The sequence below is a fragment of the Epinephelus lanceolatus genome, chromosome 7 (genome assembly GCF_041903045.1).
Source record: "Epinephelus lanceolatus isolate andai-2023 chromosome 7, ASM4190304v1, whole genome shotgun sequence".
NCBI classification, from domain to species: Eukaryota; Metazoa; Chordata; class Actinopteri; order Perciformes; family Serranidae; genus Epinephelus; species Epinephelus lanceolatus.
Window position 1 is genome coordinate 34716469 of NC_135740.1, and position 14050 is coordinate 34730518.

The 14050-nt window shown below is 41.8% G+C and overlaps 1 protein-coding gene across 2 annotated transcripts in view; it reads right to left on the minus strand.

Annotated features, from left to right (window-relative positions):
* Positions 1-14050, minus strand: part of slit3 (slit homolog 3 (Drosophila)) — a 356338-nt gene that overhangs the window by 40212 nt on the left and 302076 nt on the right. For both annotated transcript variants that reach the window (XM_033624492.2, XM_033624503.2), the window contains 5 exons: positions 8779-8850; positions 8602-8684; positions 8412-8492; positions 4859-4983; positions 43-140 (listed from right to left, as the gene is read on the minus strand). In XM_033624492.2, coding sequence (XP_033480383.2) covers positions 43-140; positions 4859-4983; positions 8412-8492; positions 8602-8684; positions 8779-8850 — 459 coding nt within the window. The remainder of the gene's footprint in view (positions 1-42; positions 141-4858; positions 4984-8411; positions 8493-8601; positions 8685-8778; positions 8851-14050) is intronic.

Consider the following 14050-nt stretch of genomic DNA (forward strand, 5'->3'; position numbering starts at 1 on the left):
ATAAATACGATATATTTGTTAACAACAGTTGTGTTTTTGTACCTGAAGTGGTCTTCATGGCCGGGCTGAATGTGGCAGGTTCCTCCATTAGAGCAGGGGAAACTAATGCAGGCATTGATGGGTAATTCACAGTTTTGACCCTGGAGGAGAGGACAAGGCAAAGAAGTTAATAATTGAACACTGTATATTTTAAATCTAGAGACAATCTCACTCTTCAAACAGAGATAGCTCCAGTCCATGGATGCAAATCACGTCAGTACCAGCACCTTTTTACGCAGTCAGATTGAGTCAACAGTTATCGGTGCGAGAGATAATTCCTCCCTTTGCCTCACCGATACGTTCTCCTCTCCGTCTCTGGCGTTGATTGCCATTAACACTGACACACAACAAGCAGTGGAGCTAATAAGCTACATGCTAATGGTGGGAAACAAAAAGCCTACCTGTTGGGTGCCCTGGTTGCGCGGGGATGAAAGGACTCCCTGGCACCAGCCTAACGACTGACTACAGTTGGCAGTGTTTTTGGGGGTGGGAAGCCGTTAAAAGATTGTGTTCTGTCACTACAATGAGAAAACTCCTGCTGGGTGCTTGTGTGTCGCCTGTAAAGAGGGGGGCGGTGGATCTTGTGAACCTTGCTGTGCATTACTGTATAGCTTCATATTGAAGGAGTCAGGCAGTCTGGCAGAGACAGTTTGTTACTGTTAACCCATTTGTGCCCAAAGACTACATTTAGTATTATAGAGAAAAATGCAACAACATCTGTTCTGATTGGTCTCAAGTCTTAAAATCTGGTAAAGACATACTTTGAGCAAGTATCTAACACATGCATGTGGCATCTTAGGCACAACTTCATCTCTCTGATGCCCTGCCTGTTGGGGCCAGATCACATGAATGATTCATAATTGATATGTTATCTGAAGCCAAAACAAGTAATATTCACACTGGTTTAAATGAACAGTTTGATTGTATCTTTGCTGAGCAACAGTTTTGTGTGAAAGGAATTAAAGGCCCATATCGATGCCTGTCCCAAACATGGGCCGGTTGATTTCAGTGATTTCAGCAAATAATAGCCTGGGCTACTAATTAAAATTTTGGGGTATGTGTGTTTATCTTTGATATTCAACTTCAATTCAAAGATACCAAATACTTGACTGTGCTCCCTGTAATTTCTATGGTGCAGCCGTTTTCTTATCACACAGTCTTTGGGCACTGGGACTTTTTTTATTCCTAAAATATGATGAAATATATAGAAAAAACTTCAGTCCCATGTGCCCAAAGACTAGATATAATATGATAAGAAAAACAGTTTGACCGATTTTGATAATTTCTTCAGATTTGTGCTTAGAGCGAGCCCACAGAGCACTTCCACCAGAGGAAATTTCAGCTGCGGACACAAATGGGTAAATCGTATGTAAAACAATGTGTGTAACCACTTGGATTTATTTATTTTTTTATTGTCTTGCAACATCAACTCAACGTGTGTCAATCAGTTTTTGTTCAGGGGAAACACCGACCCCAAAAGACTTAAGCAAATATATATAGAGATTTTTGTTTTTACCTAGGGCAGGGCGGCATACAATATTGTCTGTGGGTGTTGATGTTTTTTCTAACAAAAAAGTACAACAAGGTAGTGCCAGTCTGTTGCCATTTAGTTTTGTTCTTCTAATTAACCACCACTTTTCTGCTTTGGGACCACAGATTTTTTTTAATATTTTAGTTGTGGTGAAAGAAAATAGCCTGCAGAGAGATAGAGGGTTGAATAAATCTATTCTGATCGGTTAATCTAAAAATACAGCTGTTTCTTAACCAGCTGCTCTACTTTCCCAGTGAGCTTTCATTATTGTTCTTTTTTTCTTCCTTTTACACACAGTGGTAGTAACCAGCCTACACATACAGTATGTGCTGTGCAATATGCACAAATGTCCATGCAACAATATGGACGACGCAGCCTGCTGCCTTGATTCATGGCTCTTCTCACCACACACCTGTTTTCTAAATAAACAGCTTTCACTAGGAACTATATCATGTATCAGAGTGCTACACACACACACACACTCCTTCTCCACATCCAGCCCTGCGGCTGTAGTTTTAATTTCAAACCGCCAAACCTTTGGCCGCCAACACACCCACTTCCTCTGATCAAAGTGGAGAAGTGGACGTTTATTCTTGTTTTCCTTCTCCATCCATCTTCATTATTTTCCTCCTCTCTTTTTAACTGTAGGTCTTTGTTCACTCTCTCTTTCTCTCTGCCTCTCCCTCCTTCACGCTATTCCTTTCTTTCAGATGTTTTCATTTCCATTTCTCTCACAGCGTTTACACCTTTCCAATTTCTCTTTTCTAATACATCCAACTGTATCACTCTATCTAAGTTTCCCTCACTTCTTCCCCTCTCTCTCCCTCCTTTGTTCTCTGCTGCTCCTTCTTTGATTCCTCCAACACATTTTAATTAATGTTGTCCCAGTGGACACAGAAAGGAAAACATACACACAGACATGTATATGCACAGACATGCACACACACACACACCCCCAACAGTCCCTGTTTCCCAGTCTGTGACCTTGGCAAGTGATGTTTTAATTAAAAGCGAGACTCAGGCTTTGTCCTCCTGTAAAAGCCCAAAGGTTATGAGGTGTGTGTGCACACGAGACTAAGTGTATCTTTAAACTGTTCACACACACGCGCACATGCACAACCAAGTATATACACACCAAAGCCCCCACAGAGGCTTGAACCCACTGATCTCTACACACACACACATGCAAACAAACTGCTTGGTAATCCAGCACGTACACATACATACATGAGTCTACACACTCACAAATATTCCACACACACACTGCTCCGACACAAATTGCCCCTTCACTAGTAGATTTGCATGTCTTCCCTAACGCAGGGGTCTTGACAATTATTACACCCTTCGTCTTTTGATCAGTCAATACTCCAAGTGCAGCCAGCTGCAGTCATCATTTCTCTATTGACGAACAGGTGGATACATTATGCATGCAAGGCCGGAGCTAAGCCTGATAATACTGCTAATACCGCAGGATTATGCAGCATGGTGATCCATCTAGGCTACCTTTCACACATGCAGCCAATTCCATGAATCGGGCAGCATCAGTAACATTTTCTCAACTGCCGTGCCGCCTGTAATTCACAAGGTTCAGAATACAGAAGAACCGCCAAATAATACTCTGTGTGACAGTGTAGAGGAGGCTGGTTATAGGGATCAGGAGAAAGAATATGGCACTAACACTGTAAAAGTGCAAGGATTGATTTGTACTGCGTCTACTCCTGCTAATGAATATTTTGATGAGCCACTTTGGAAATGCATCTAACATTTCATGGAGGATGGAAAAGGTGAGGAACTTAACAACTATAGCAATAATTAAATAAAAGAGACAATATAAACTGGCATGAGACTGTATCTGAGACTTTTTTTTTTTTACAATTTGTTTTTTATAAATATAGAGAACATATTGACTGGTACTCTGGGATTTCACTGTGACAGCTCTAATATTTAGTAATCTGCAGTGCTTTTGTAGACAAAGCTTGACTTCCACTTAAAAGGGTCTCTCTCTGATGTTACCGGTGTTGGGGCAACTTCACTGAAACTGTAGTTTACCAAACTGCTACCTACTTCACAATCATAAGTAAAGTAGTTCTTCAACTACATCCAAACTACATCACGGGAAATGATCACAATCTGAGTCTGGAACCTCATATTGTTACACAGAGGTACGACTGAACTCGAAAAGTGCAGGAATGTTTTTAAAGATTAGGTCAGGTCGATCCTCATCTTGATACCTTGCAGAAGTATTTTAAGGAGAGGATAGGGAGCAGTTGATGGCTTGAATCAAGAAAATGCAAACTTGTAGGTAAATTGAAACGATGTGACCACAGACATCTTGTTGCAAACCAGTGGTGATTTTGGTCAAATAGCAGGTGACCTGTGGCACTGCGCCATGTTTTATGGCCAAAACACCCTTGTTGTGGGAATACTATGAATATAAAGTTCACAATTGACCCCTGGATGCAGACTGACCAATCATAGTGTAGCATTAGGCCGGCTCAGACCAGGGTCCGACAACAACACAGCTGTGCTCCATTGACTCTAATGCAATTGTTTCAGATTTCCTTCATTTTCAGGCTGGTTTTTGGGATTTGGAGCTAAATGTTGTGCCTGGGGCATGTTGTGTATTAATGATACTCGTTACCTGGAGAGGTTGGAAAAAGATATACGTTTCTCCCCTGTTACAAAACCAAAATCAAACCCTGAAAAGGGTAGGGTTCGCTAGCTAGCTACTGAAGATACAGCCTACTGAATGTATACACATGCTGCTTTTGCTTTGTCATGATTATAACAGTGAACAAAAGACCGACCTTGCTGTACAGGAACCAGTGAAGGGAAGCAGGGAAACTTTGCTGATATTCAACCAGCTGTGCAGCATTGCATTGACACACACCTCCCTGCCCATATGGTGGTGGAGGTCAGGGTGCTGGCAGCCAAACACCGTTCATCTGCACACACTGTGATGCCACACAGCTGGTTCAATATCAGCGAAGTTTCCCTTTATATTCATTGTCTTGTGTGGCGATCAGCAGTGATGTGGTGGTTCACTTTTACACTGTGATCTGTAGCCTGTAGTTCGGCTTTAGCGTCTAACTATCTTTGTCTTTTTAACCTGTTGTTGCTGCTGAGTCAGTTTGACATCCTGGATATATCCTTCACACACAGACTGTAGACCCCTCTGTCTGCTTCTCTCTGGAATCACTCTTTCATTTTTCCAAAAATATGATAATATTTCTTCAGGGAGTGCAGTTAGTTACAGTGTGGGCTCCACGCTGCTGTCTAGTGTCTCACCTTGAATCCATATGGACAGGTGCAGTGGTAGGATCCAGTAGCATCAGAGACACAGGTGCCATTGTTTTGGCAGGGTGCTGCCAGGCAGGGGGCGCACTTCGACATCAGGCTGATATCTACTGGACCTGAGCAAGATAACACAAACAGAAGCAGATGAGAGGGGAAGGAGGAGGAGGGGAAAGGAGGGATGAAGATAAGGAGACAGAAATGGGGCAAGTGTCAAAGGCAAAGACATACATATTTAGTCACACTGTACGAAATGGCACTCCTACAGACTTCATTTAATGGATGGTGTGCTAAGAAAAGGCCTTACAGAATAAGAAAAGTAAGAGCTTAGGAGAGCAATAAATGTGATTTGTTTCAGAGGCAGGGGCATGTAGAAGCAAGAGGAAGAGGAAGAGAGGGTTTGATTCAGTGTGATGATGTAACAAGAGTGTGATCTCAGCACCTGAGTCACAGTCCACTTTATACTCTGACTTTCTTTTGGAAAATCTGCTCCAACGATTCTTCTAACGTACATGCACCGCAAACTTTGCCCCTGTGTTACAGTTTCTTTGTACATGATCACGGTTTTCAAGATGTACTCTTCTCCTGTGTGTGAAAAGTCCACTTTTAAATTCTCTTTCCCTCTGGTGTGTAACCAGGCGAGCCCCGGGGCAGGTAATGTTCGAGGTCGGCTGCTGCTGTAGTCTATTCTGTACCACTGAAATACAGCTGAGGGGACTGAGATGTTTTTGTTGCTTATTCTTTATCTACAAACATTGGCAATTCTCTTTCAGAAAATAGTGTGTTGTATCACTGACCGAGCTGATCCAACAGCACAAACAACCTCACACACCATTTTAAAGCAATAGACCTTGATACATAAAGGCTTGATTGTCTGGCAACTTAGTTTTCAGAAATAAGAAAATGTAACAACGGTGCAACAACTGCTATATTTATATTTACACAAACACCTTGAGGTAACTCAAAGTGGCTCACTCAGAATAATATGATTAGCTTTAAAGCCCTTCTCTCCTAATCTCAGCTGTTTGTTGCCTTCCAGCCTGAAAATGTATCTGAGGTGCATTCAATATCTCAATATACGTAACTTGTTTAAAAAGAGACAATCTCATTTAGTGCTCTGAAGAGGTGGAAGAACCACACAGAAGGTCCTGATATAAACAGCATACGTTTAATTTCTTCCACACTGCTGGAGCCACTCCCAGCATGCACTTGGTGAGAGGCAGGTTACACCCATAGGAACAAAATGAGAGTAAAATGGACATTCCCATTTAAATAAACGTAGCAGTATGGTCACACTGGTGGCCATTTTGTTGGTGGGCTAATTTCTGTATAAATAAACCGCAGCAAGTTGTGAACTAGCTGAGGTGAGGTTTTGCAGTAACGACCAAACAAGCAGTGGAGTAGTAAATTTTCAAAAGAGCAATCTCTTACTTTTGTAATATTACCTAACTGTTATTTCCCTGCGTTTTATTTTGTTTCTACTAAGTCTGAATGAAGTGTGTTTTACGATAAGTTAACAAGGCAGTTAAGCTGATGTTAGTATTAGTCCAGTGAAAGGCAGAAACTTGGATTGGTGTACTGTTGTATCTCTCTGTTCAATAAGGAGTGTGGGTGTATGAATAGGCCAAAACTGAGTTCTTAAACTAGTGAGTGTGATAGGGCTGAAACGATGGCTTAAGTAACTCAAATAATTCGATCACTAAAAAGCTTTGAGGCAAATTATTTGCCTCGAGGCTTTGTTAATCCAGTACAACTCTACAGTGCGCTGGGTTTTGCATGGATGGTTGTTTCTTTTGCAAAACACGCTTCTGTTACTTTCACCTTTTATAATGTACGCAGCTGTAACATGGATGTGAAGCGTGGATTGCACAACAATGGAAGTAGAGGGACAAGAAAAGAGCGAGAGACATGCCAAAAAAATGACAGAAATTGTCAAGGGTGTGGGCAAAACGGAGTAAATATACTGGAATAGCATGTTCTCAGTGCTACAACAAAACATCCCATGTATGCCGAGCAGATGCGACACAACAAGGAAACGTAAACGCCATGTTTTATGCATTTAACATTAATCAGTGATTGCTAGCTGAGATTCATTACACATGTAAAGAACGCACGTGTATTATGGCTTTACAATGGATGATTAATAACAGAAATCAATGTGGTGGCTAACGTTACCTGGCAATGTATCATGTGTACTAGCTAGGTTTTGCTAGAGAAAAGAGCAACACACGGAAAATAAATTGCTGTAGTGAATTTGTCAAAGCCTTAGCTTCATTCATGTTATGTTAGTCACACACACACATTAACACACGTGCACCCCTCAATCAATCCCAGACACACACACACACACAGTAGAAAACTGCACAAAGCACAAATCAAGTACAGCAAGTATATTAATTTGGACTGCAGTAAGTAGAGTCAGCAGGTGTAAGGCACCCCTTGACCACAGTGAATAAGTCTAAACTACCCAGTCATAGGCACTTAAAGTATGATAACTATGAAGCCCAAGTAATACATATCAATAAAAAAAATTAATTATACTCTTAAGTCGCAGAGTCATAGTTTGAACAGCTTTGTGCAGAGGGTTCCACCATGTTCAACTGAGCAAGTGCTCATTTCTCTCATTTCAGAGACTTTTATTGTTTTCTCTTTTATATATTACTCTCGTCCTTGAATAAAGCTAACGTAATTTAATGAAAACACGCAGTATTTCTTATCACATTGCTCGATTAATCCCCAGAATAATCAATAGAATACTTGATTACAAAAGAATCTATTACCGCAGCCCTAGAGTGTGACACATTTTACATCCCCACTGACGTGTGTTGTCACCGCAACAACTAATAACACCATTTTCTTTTATACCAGACAAATGACCACAGCAAACAGTTAGGTATCCTTTCATATTCACATTCACTTTTGGACCAATGGGCTATTTAAAGTTTATGATTTTCATAATGTTTTACCCCAGTGTCATCTTGGTGTTAGGCAGCTACACTCGCCCCTGGTCTGCAATGCACATAAGCATGTAAATATAAAAGCATTGGCAGCCCTCCTCACCTCAAGCACTGAAACTCACCCTGAGACCGAATAAAAGTCCAACTATTGGCCAGCAGACTGCCTGAAGACAAAACCCAGACTAGTGGAAGGGAAGTAAATCACACAGATTTACATGCCTTCCACTAGTGTGGCTTTTCCACTGGAATGCTACAAGGTCAAGGATAATATACTTCAACAATCTCAGCAAGTAAAAGGATCAAGCTTCTTGAAAATCAGGACTTTGTTGAGATACTGTGAATGCAGTGGAATAGACATAACTATTCATGTACTGTAGAAAGAGTCGAAACACAGAACTGATTTAAGTCATATTGACGTGATTTTTGCCGCCACTAATCCCTATTTAAATCACCTTTCTGTGTACTAATCTGACTGAATCCAGGGATTAATCCAGAGCTAAAACAGGTCAGCGCTGATATTTATGGACACTGAATATACAGCTGGTGGTAAGGAAACAAAAGGAGAGCAGAATAAAGAGGAGACTATTCACCTTTGCACTGAAATCTGTTGAGAGGTGTGGTGAGCAGCAGCCTGTCAGCCATGTCAGGAGGTCCAGTACAACGAGCAATGCCTATAAAAACAACACCATACTTTACAACTTGTCTTCTACACAGCAGAATGTACGTAACAGAAAATGTAAGATATTTAAACAGCATCTTAATGGTGATTCTTCTTCTTACCAGGCTCTTTGAAGCCAGCCTTGACCCACTGAGAGAGCCAGCGCAGGTCGCAGTTACAGTACAGTGGGTTGGCACCAAGAGCCCTACACACACACACACACACACACACACACAATTAAAAGTATATCCACGGCACCTGCATTGAAGACACACAAAAATATATGGAGCTGCACTTACAGGTGGGACAGGGAGGTGAGGTGGTTGAAAGCTCCTTCGGGTATGGTTGAAAGGTCGTTACCATGGAGAGTGCTGGAGGAGAGAGAAAGAGAAGTGTATATAAATATTAAACACTAAACTGACCTTGTTACAAATTCGAGAGCCACTTTTTGACCCATTTAATTCTAATTTGTAGTTTAATTAATTTGATTAAGTAGTCTTTATATTCACATTTTTGCAACAAGGAGAAAAATGTCAAACAGCATTTTGACCTTTGACCTCAGCCCAAGATGCTGCTAATTATTTCTGCTACTTATACTTACAATCATACTACAACCTTAGACTGTGTAATATAATGGACATAAACATGGTAATGTCATCCACTTATTTGTGAACTCCAGCGTTGGTGAAGATTCTCAGTCCAGGTCATGGTAACCATAAGTGCTATATCGTAGGCAACTGGACTTGCTTGAGTTTCTTGAGGACGTTTCGCCTCTCACCCAAGAGGCTTCTTCAGGTACAGAGTCGCAGACTTTGAACTCCATGTGGGTGTGAACCCTTACAGAGTCATTGAAGTCGTGAGTCGTTGACACACCCTGGATGGCTTGCTCAACAACTCACAAGTGACCTCAACGACTCTTTAAGGGTTCACACCCACTCAGTGTTTAAAGCCTGCAACTCCGCACCAGTCCGTTAGAACTGAAGAACCTTCTTGGCTTAGAGGCGAAATGTCTTCAAGACACTCAAGCAAGTCCAGTTGCCTACAACTCAGCACTTTTGATTGGCATTGGGTCACTTTTCAGCCCTGAAGGTTGCTGCTTGACTGACTAATGCTGCCACTATAACTTCTACTACTACTGTACTTACATTAACAAAGCTTCAAGTATGAACTGACAGGTCTACTGAGAATGTGAAGCTGACATCACACCATTTTAATTATTTTGGGACAGTGGTCAAACCACCATGTTTGGTAAAAGAAGTCACAATAAACAACATAGGTCCATATGACCTGGTAGCTCAAGGCTGGGTAACAGATCCCAGTGCACTCAGGCTGTTCTCGTGCACTGTTCTACGAAAAAACAAAGTTCGTACATATCCCACTTAATCATGAGCCAGTAATTTGTGCATGATCCACATATTTGGGAGTGCTGCAATCACATGACTGATGCATTTATGGAAGTAAAGAAAGAAGTGGTTCATTAGGAGGCAGGTTAGGGTGGTGGATGGGTCACAAAAGCGGGACATTTAACTTTGAGTCATTTTAAGCTACGTTATCACCATGATTCTCTTCCTAACCCTAACCTATGTAACTTTACGTTAAGTGTGTAACTTTACATTAAGTTACATAACGTCATACGTGGGGTGCTAACTTGTAGGATATCATATGAACCCTTGTATGAGGACACATTGATGCACTGCCTCCACATTGTAAACCACACACTGTTTGGGACTTATACTCTGGTAACAGAGATAAGCATGTACCTCACAAGATGGCGCCCCTGTCCTACACGGGGCAATGCACCTTCACATACTCTATATTTAGATCCAAACGGTGAAGCTGCATTTAAGGCTTACCTGTAGATGACAGCACTCATGACTAATTTTACACTGAATATCTAAACAAACCTAGCGCCTCATAGCCATCACATCTGAGGTAAATGGAAGTGACAGCCGAGCTGCCTAATACTAGATTTTCAGCGGACTAATACACCAACCCTGACTAGCTGCATGCTAAATTATTTAAATTATTTGTGGTTCCTCAGCTGCAGACACACCATCATCCCCTTCTATAATGGAAAATAAATAAAATATTTATGAAAGAATAACACAAAATAAACAGAAAGCTTATTTTCATCGTCGGCCAATAAAGCTTGTCCTGGTCTCTGAATGGAATATAAACAGTCTCATATGGTCATCAGGCAGACTATAGTGTGTGTGTGTGTGTGTGTGTGTGTGTGTGTGCGCTCGCGTGTGTGTGTGTAAGAAATCTTCGTGTCAAAGGGACAGACTGCAGGCTGTGATGTGTATCGGTGTGAGCATGTGCATTTCTGTTTTGTGCCTTTGGGTTTTTGTGCACGTGTTTGTGTGTGTGTCAGAAACTTTTGTCTCCAAGGGCTCAGCGACTGCAGAGTGTGTGTGTGTGTGTGTGTGTGTGTGTGTGTGTCCTTTGTGTCTCGCCATTTGAGTGTGTTGCCTGCTGGATATAAGTTCACATTCCATTAGAGCAAAGGGCTGTAGCAGGGGACAGCTATCAAACCACCACTATTGGAAAAGCGTGTGTGTGGTGTGTACGTGTGTGTGTGTGCATAATTCAGTGTGTGCACCAGAGTGTGCAGCTGTGCATGCAAGTGTAGAAGCTTGTGTGTGTGCTTAATGTCTGCGTATCCGTGCAACTTTTTACATGTTTGTGTGCATCACTGCGTGTGTGTGTGTGCATCTATGTACGGTGGTCTAACAGCCCCCGCGTAAGGCTGGCCCAGAGGGGGTTGTTGGTAATGAGGAAGTGACAGTGATGGCTGCCTGGCAACCAGTTGCTACGCGGGGGCAGAGAGGGATCAGTCCCCACGGCAACATCAACTAAAATGAAAGGAAGAAAGGAGGGAAGAAACAAAAAAGCGATAACTAAACTTCTGCAAGGTGAAAGCCTCGTAAGAGATACAGTCAATATACAGAGAAAAGGCCAGAAACAAAGAGGGAGAGACACTGAGTTTTTCTGTCTGAACAAACTATGGTGGCCAAAGTCCAGGAAGAAATGTCCACGGAGAGTAATTTGAGGTAAAAGTAGCAGGACTCTGATCATTATTTCTTGTTGGCAGGGCTTGACTTGAACATCATTTGTAATGTATGTGGAATTCTATCTGTAAAGCTCTACCTTCTGATTTTTAAATCAACAGTATTAAGTAACTTTAATCAGACTGGCACATATGGGTACTTCAAAAACATCAAGGCCACACCACTATCTGGGGAACTGAAAACCAAAGACATCCTTTACACCTTGCATTAAAATGCATCTTGTATGATTTAACCTTACATAAATATGTCTGGTTTTAACATGTGTCTACAGTGTCCGCATTGAGATTGAGATTGAGATTGAGATCAAAGTCTTCATTATTGAAAAAAAAAAATACAATTACAGAGGGTGCGCAATCATAAAATTTGTGTATTTTCAGAGACAATATTGGCGAAAAGAAGAAAACAAATAATCAAAAAAAAAAAAAAATCTTTGCTGGTCCATTTTCCTTGCTGTATACATCAGAGCCCGTCAGGAAGAACAGCAAGGCCGATGAGGATGAAACAGGCCTGCCAGATTGTGACCAAATGGAATACATTACAGGTGAGAGACAAGACAGAGCCCCCACTGCCATACTGGTTTGCAACAGCTGTGCCTGGTGCCCATGCAGTTGTCGTTCTTCTTTGATTGAAAACGCATTCCCATTTACACTTGTGTTTAATGTGGTCACAATGCGTTTCTGACCACCTCTGGAGATGACTGGGATCGGATCACAATCTGCCAGGCTCCCACTCAACCTAACGTCAGCTATCCAGCAGTCGTAACTGTCACCAGCACCATTTAGAGTTTTACCACACTGACAGCAAATATTCACTCATCTCTTGTGCCTCAGATCTCAGTGTGAAAGCTTTGGTTAACCTGCTACACAACCGCTTTCCAGCATTTTCCTTTTTCTCTCCTGATGTGACAGTGGGTAGATGACGCAATGCAGGTCCAGTCTATAGCCTGGAGCCAAAGCCCATTGCAGGGAACAAATTGGAGATCAGCATTTTTGGATTTATTGTTGGTGCAACCAGCTTCACAGCAACTCCTCAGCATCAAACATGTTTGTGTTAAGTAGAAGTTGGGAGACATGTTTCAACATTGTCCGTTTGCACTGTTGCCGTCTACACGGGACGCTGGATTATTCCCGTTACTGTTCACCACTGTACCATTGAAACAGAGTTTTAAGACTTTCACACCACCGTGTAGAGAGTAGATGATGTTGCAAACAATCCCAACTATAAACTATTAAATAAAGCAAAAAAGCAAAAGTGGCAGCATTGTCTTTTCATTACACAACACCAGGGATTATAGATAATAAAGTCTTTACTTTTGAGAGCCACTAGCTCTTGGAACAACAAGGCTGGTTAAATAATAAATAACCAAAATAAATAAATAACTTTTTTTCTGTTTCCTGTGGTGTTTTTTGTGATCACTTTATTGTATAAAAAAATAATCCTTGCGTGGGTAACAGACAATACTGGAAAGACTTGGTGTATGGGATCTTTTCTGTTCCTCTGAACGCGCTTTTACATCTGGCTCTCCCGTCTACAACGGGTCGGACGCACCCTCGTTGAGGACTTGGCTCAGATTCCAGAGTTACTCTCTTATCCTGAAGCCTCCTTCAGGAATCTGATCCTGTTTGATTCGGTGGTGGAAACCTTTTGCGACCGCATGCCTTTGCTGACGTCGACCCCAGCAGGATTCGAACCCTGGACCTTCCGCATGGAAGACGAGTGCTCTGACCATCTTTTCTGTTCATCAATGGAGAAATTTCATTCATCTCCATCATACTGGGGTGGAGGTGCAAATCTCAGAGGTAGATATCAGTAAAAGGTATGAGGTTTCGTGTGCATTTTAAGAGTTCACACTAGGGATGTTCTGATACCATTTTTTCCTTACCGATTCCTATGCTTTTGTATCAGTATATCCAGTACTGATTCGATACCATTGCGTTAAATACAAGAAGAATAGCTGTATACCACTAACCCTGTGTGGCTGTGGCATCGCGACAAGACTGTATGGCATGGCTCTGGTTAAACCCTACACTGGTGGGACTTTCCAGTGTAAAGTATTGCCAAATCACTGACATTTTGGTAATAGCTGACGTAATGCTATTTACAAGGAAATCAATTCTTCCTCACTCCTTTGAAACAGTAATTGCCAGTGGTTCCACAATCAACTCTTTAAGTAGGGTTTAAAGTGGCGAAGAAGAGCCGAGTTCCAGGAAAACTGACGTTTCATGCAGGTGTCAAGCTATAAAGCAGATTAATAAATACATGATGTCAGATTGGTGCATAGACTTGCCTACTCATAGATACCCATCCAGTGTTTCAGGCAGTATTGGAGGCATTTCTGATTCGAGGAAGGTCTCGGAATGACTTTACCTAAAATTTATTTATTCATTTTCTGTAACCGCTTATCCTGTAAGGGGTCACGGGGGGCTGGACAGATCGCCGGACTATCACAGGGCCTAACCTACCTAACCCCCCTGAAAATCTTGTTTCTGCTGACATCCAG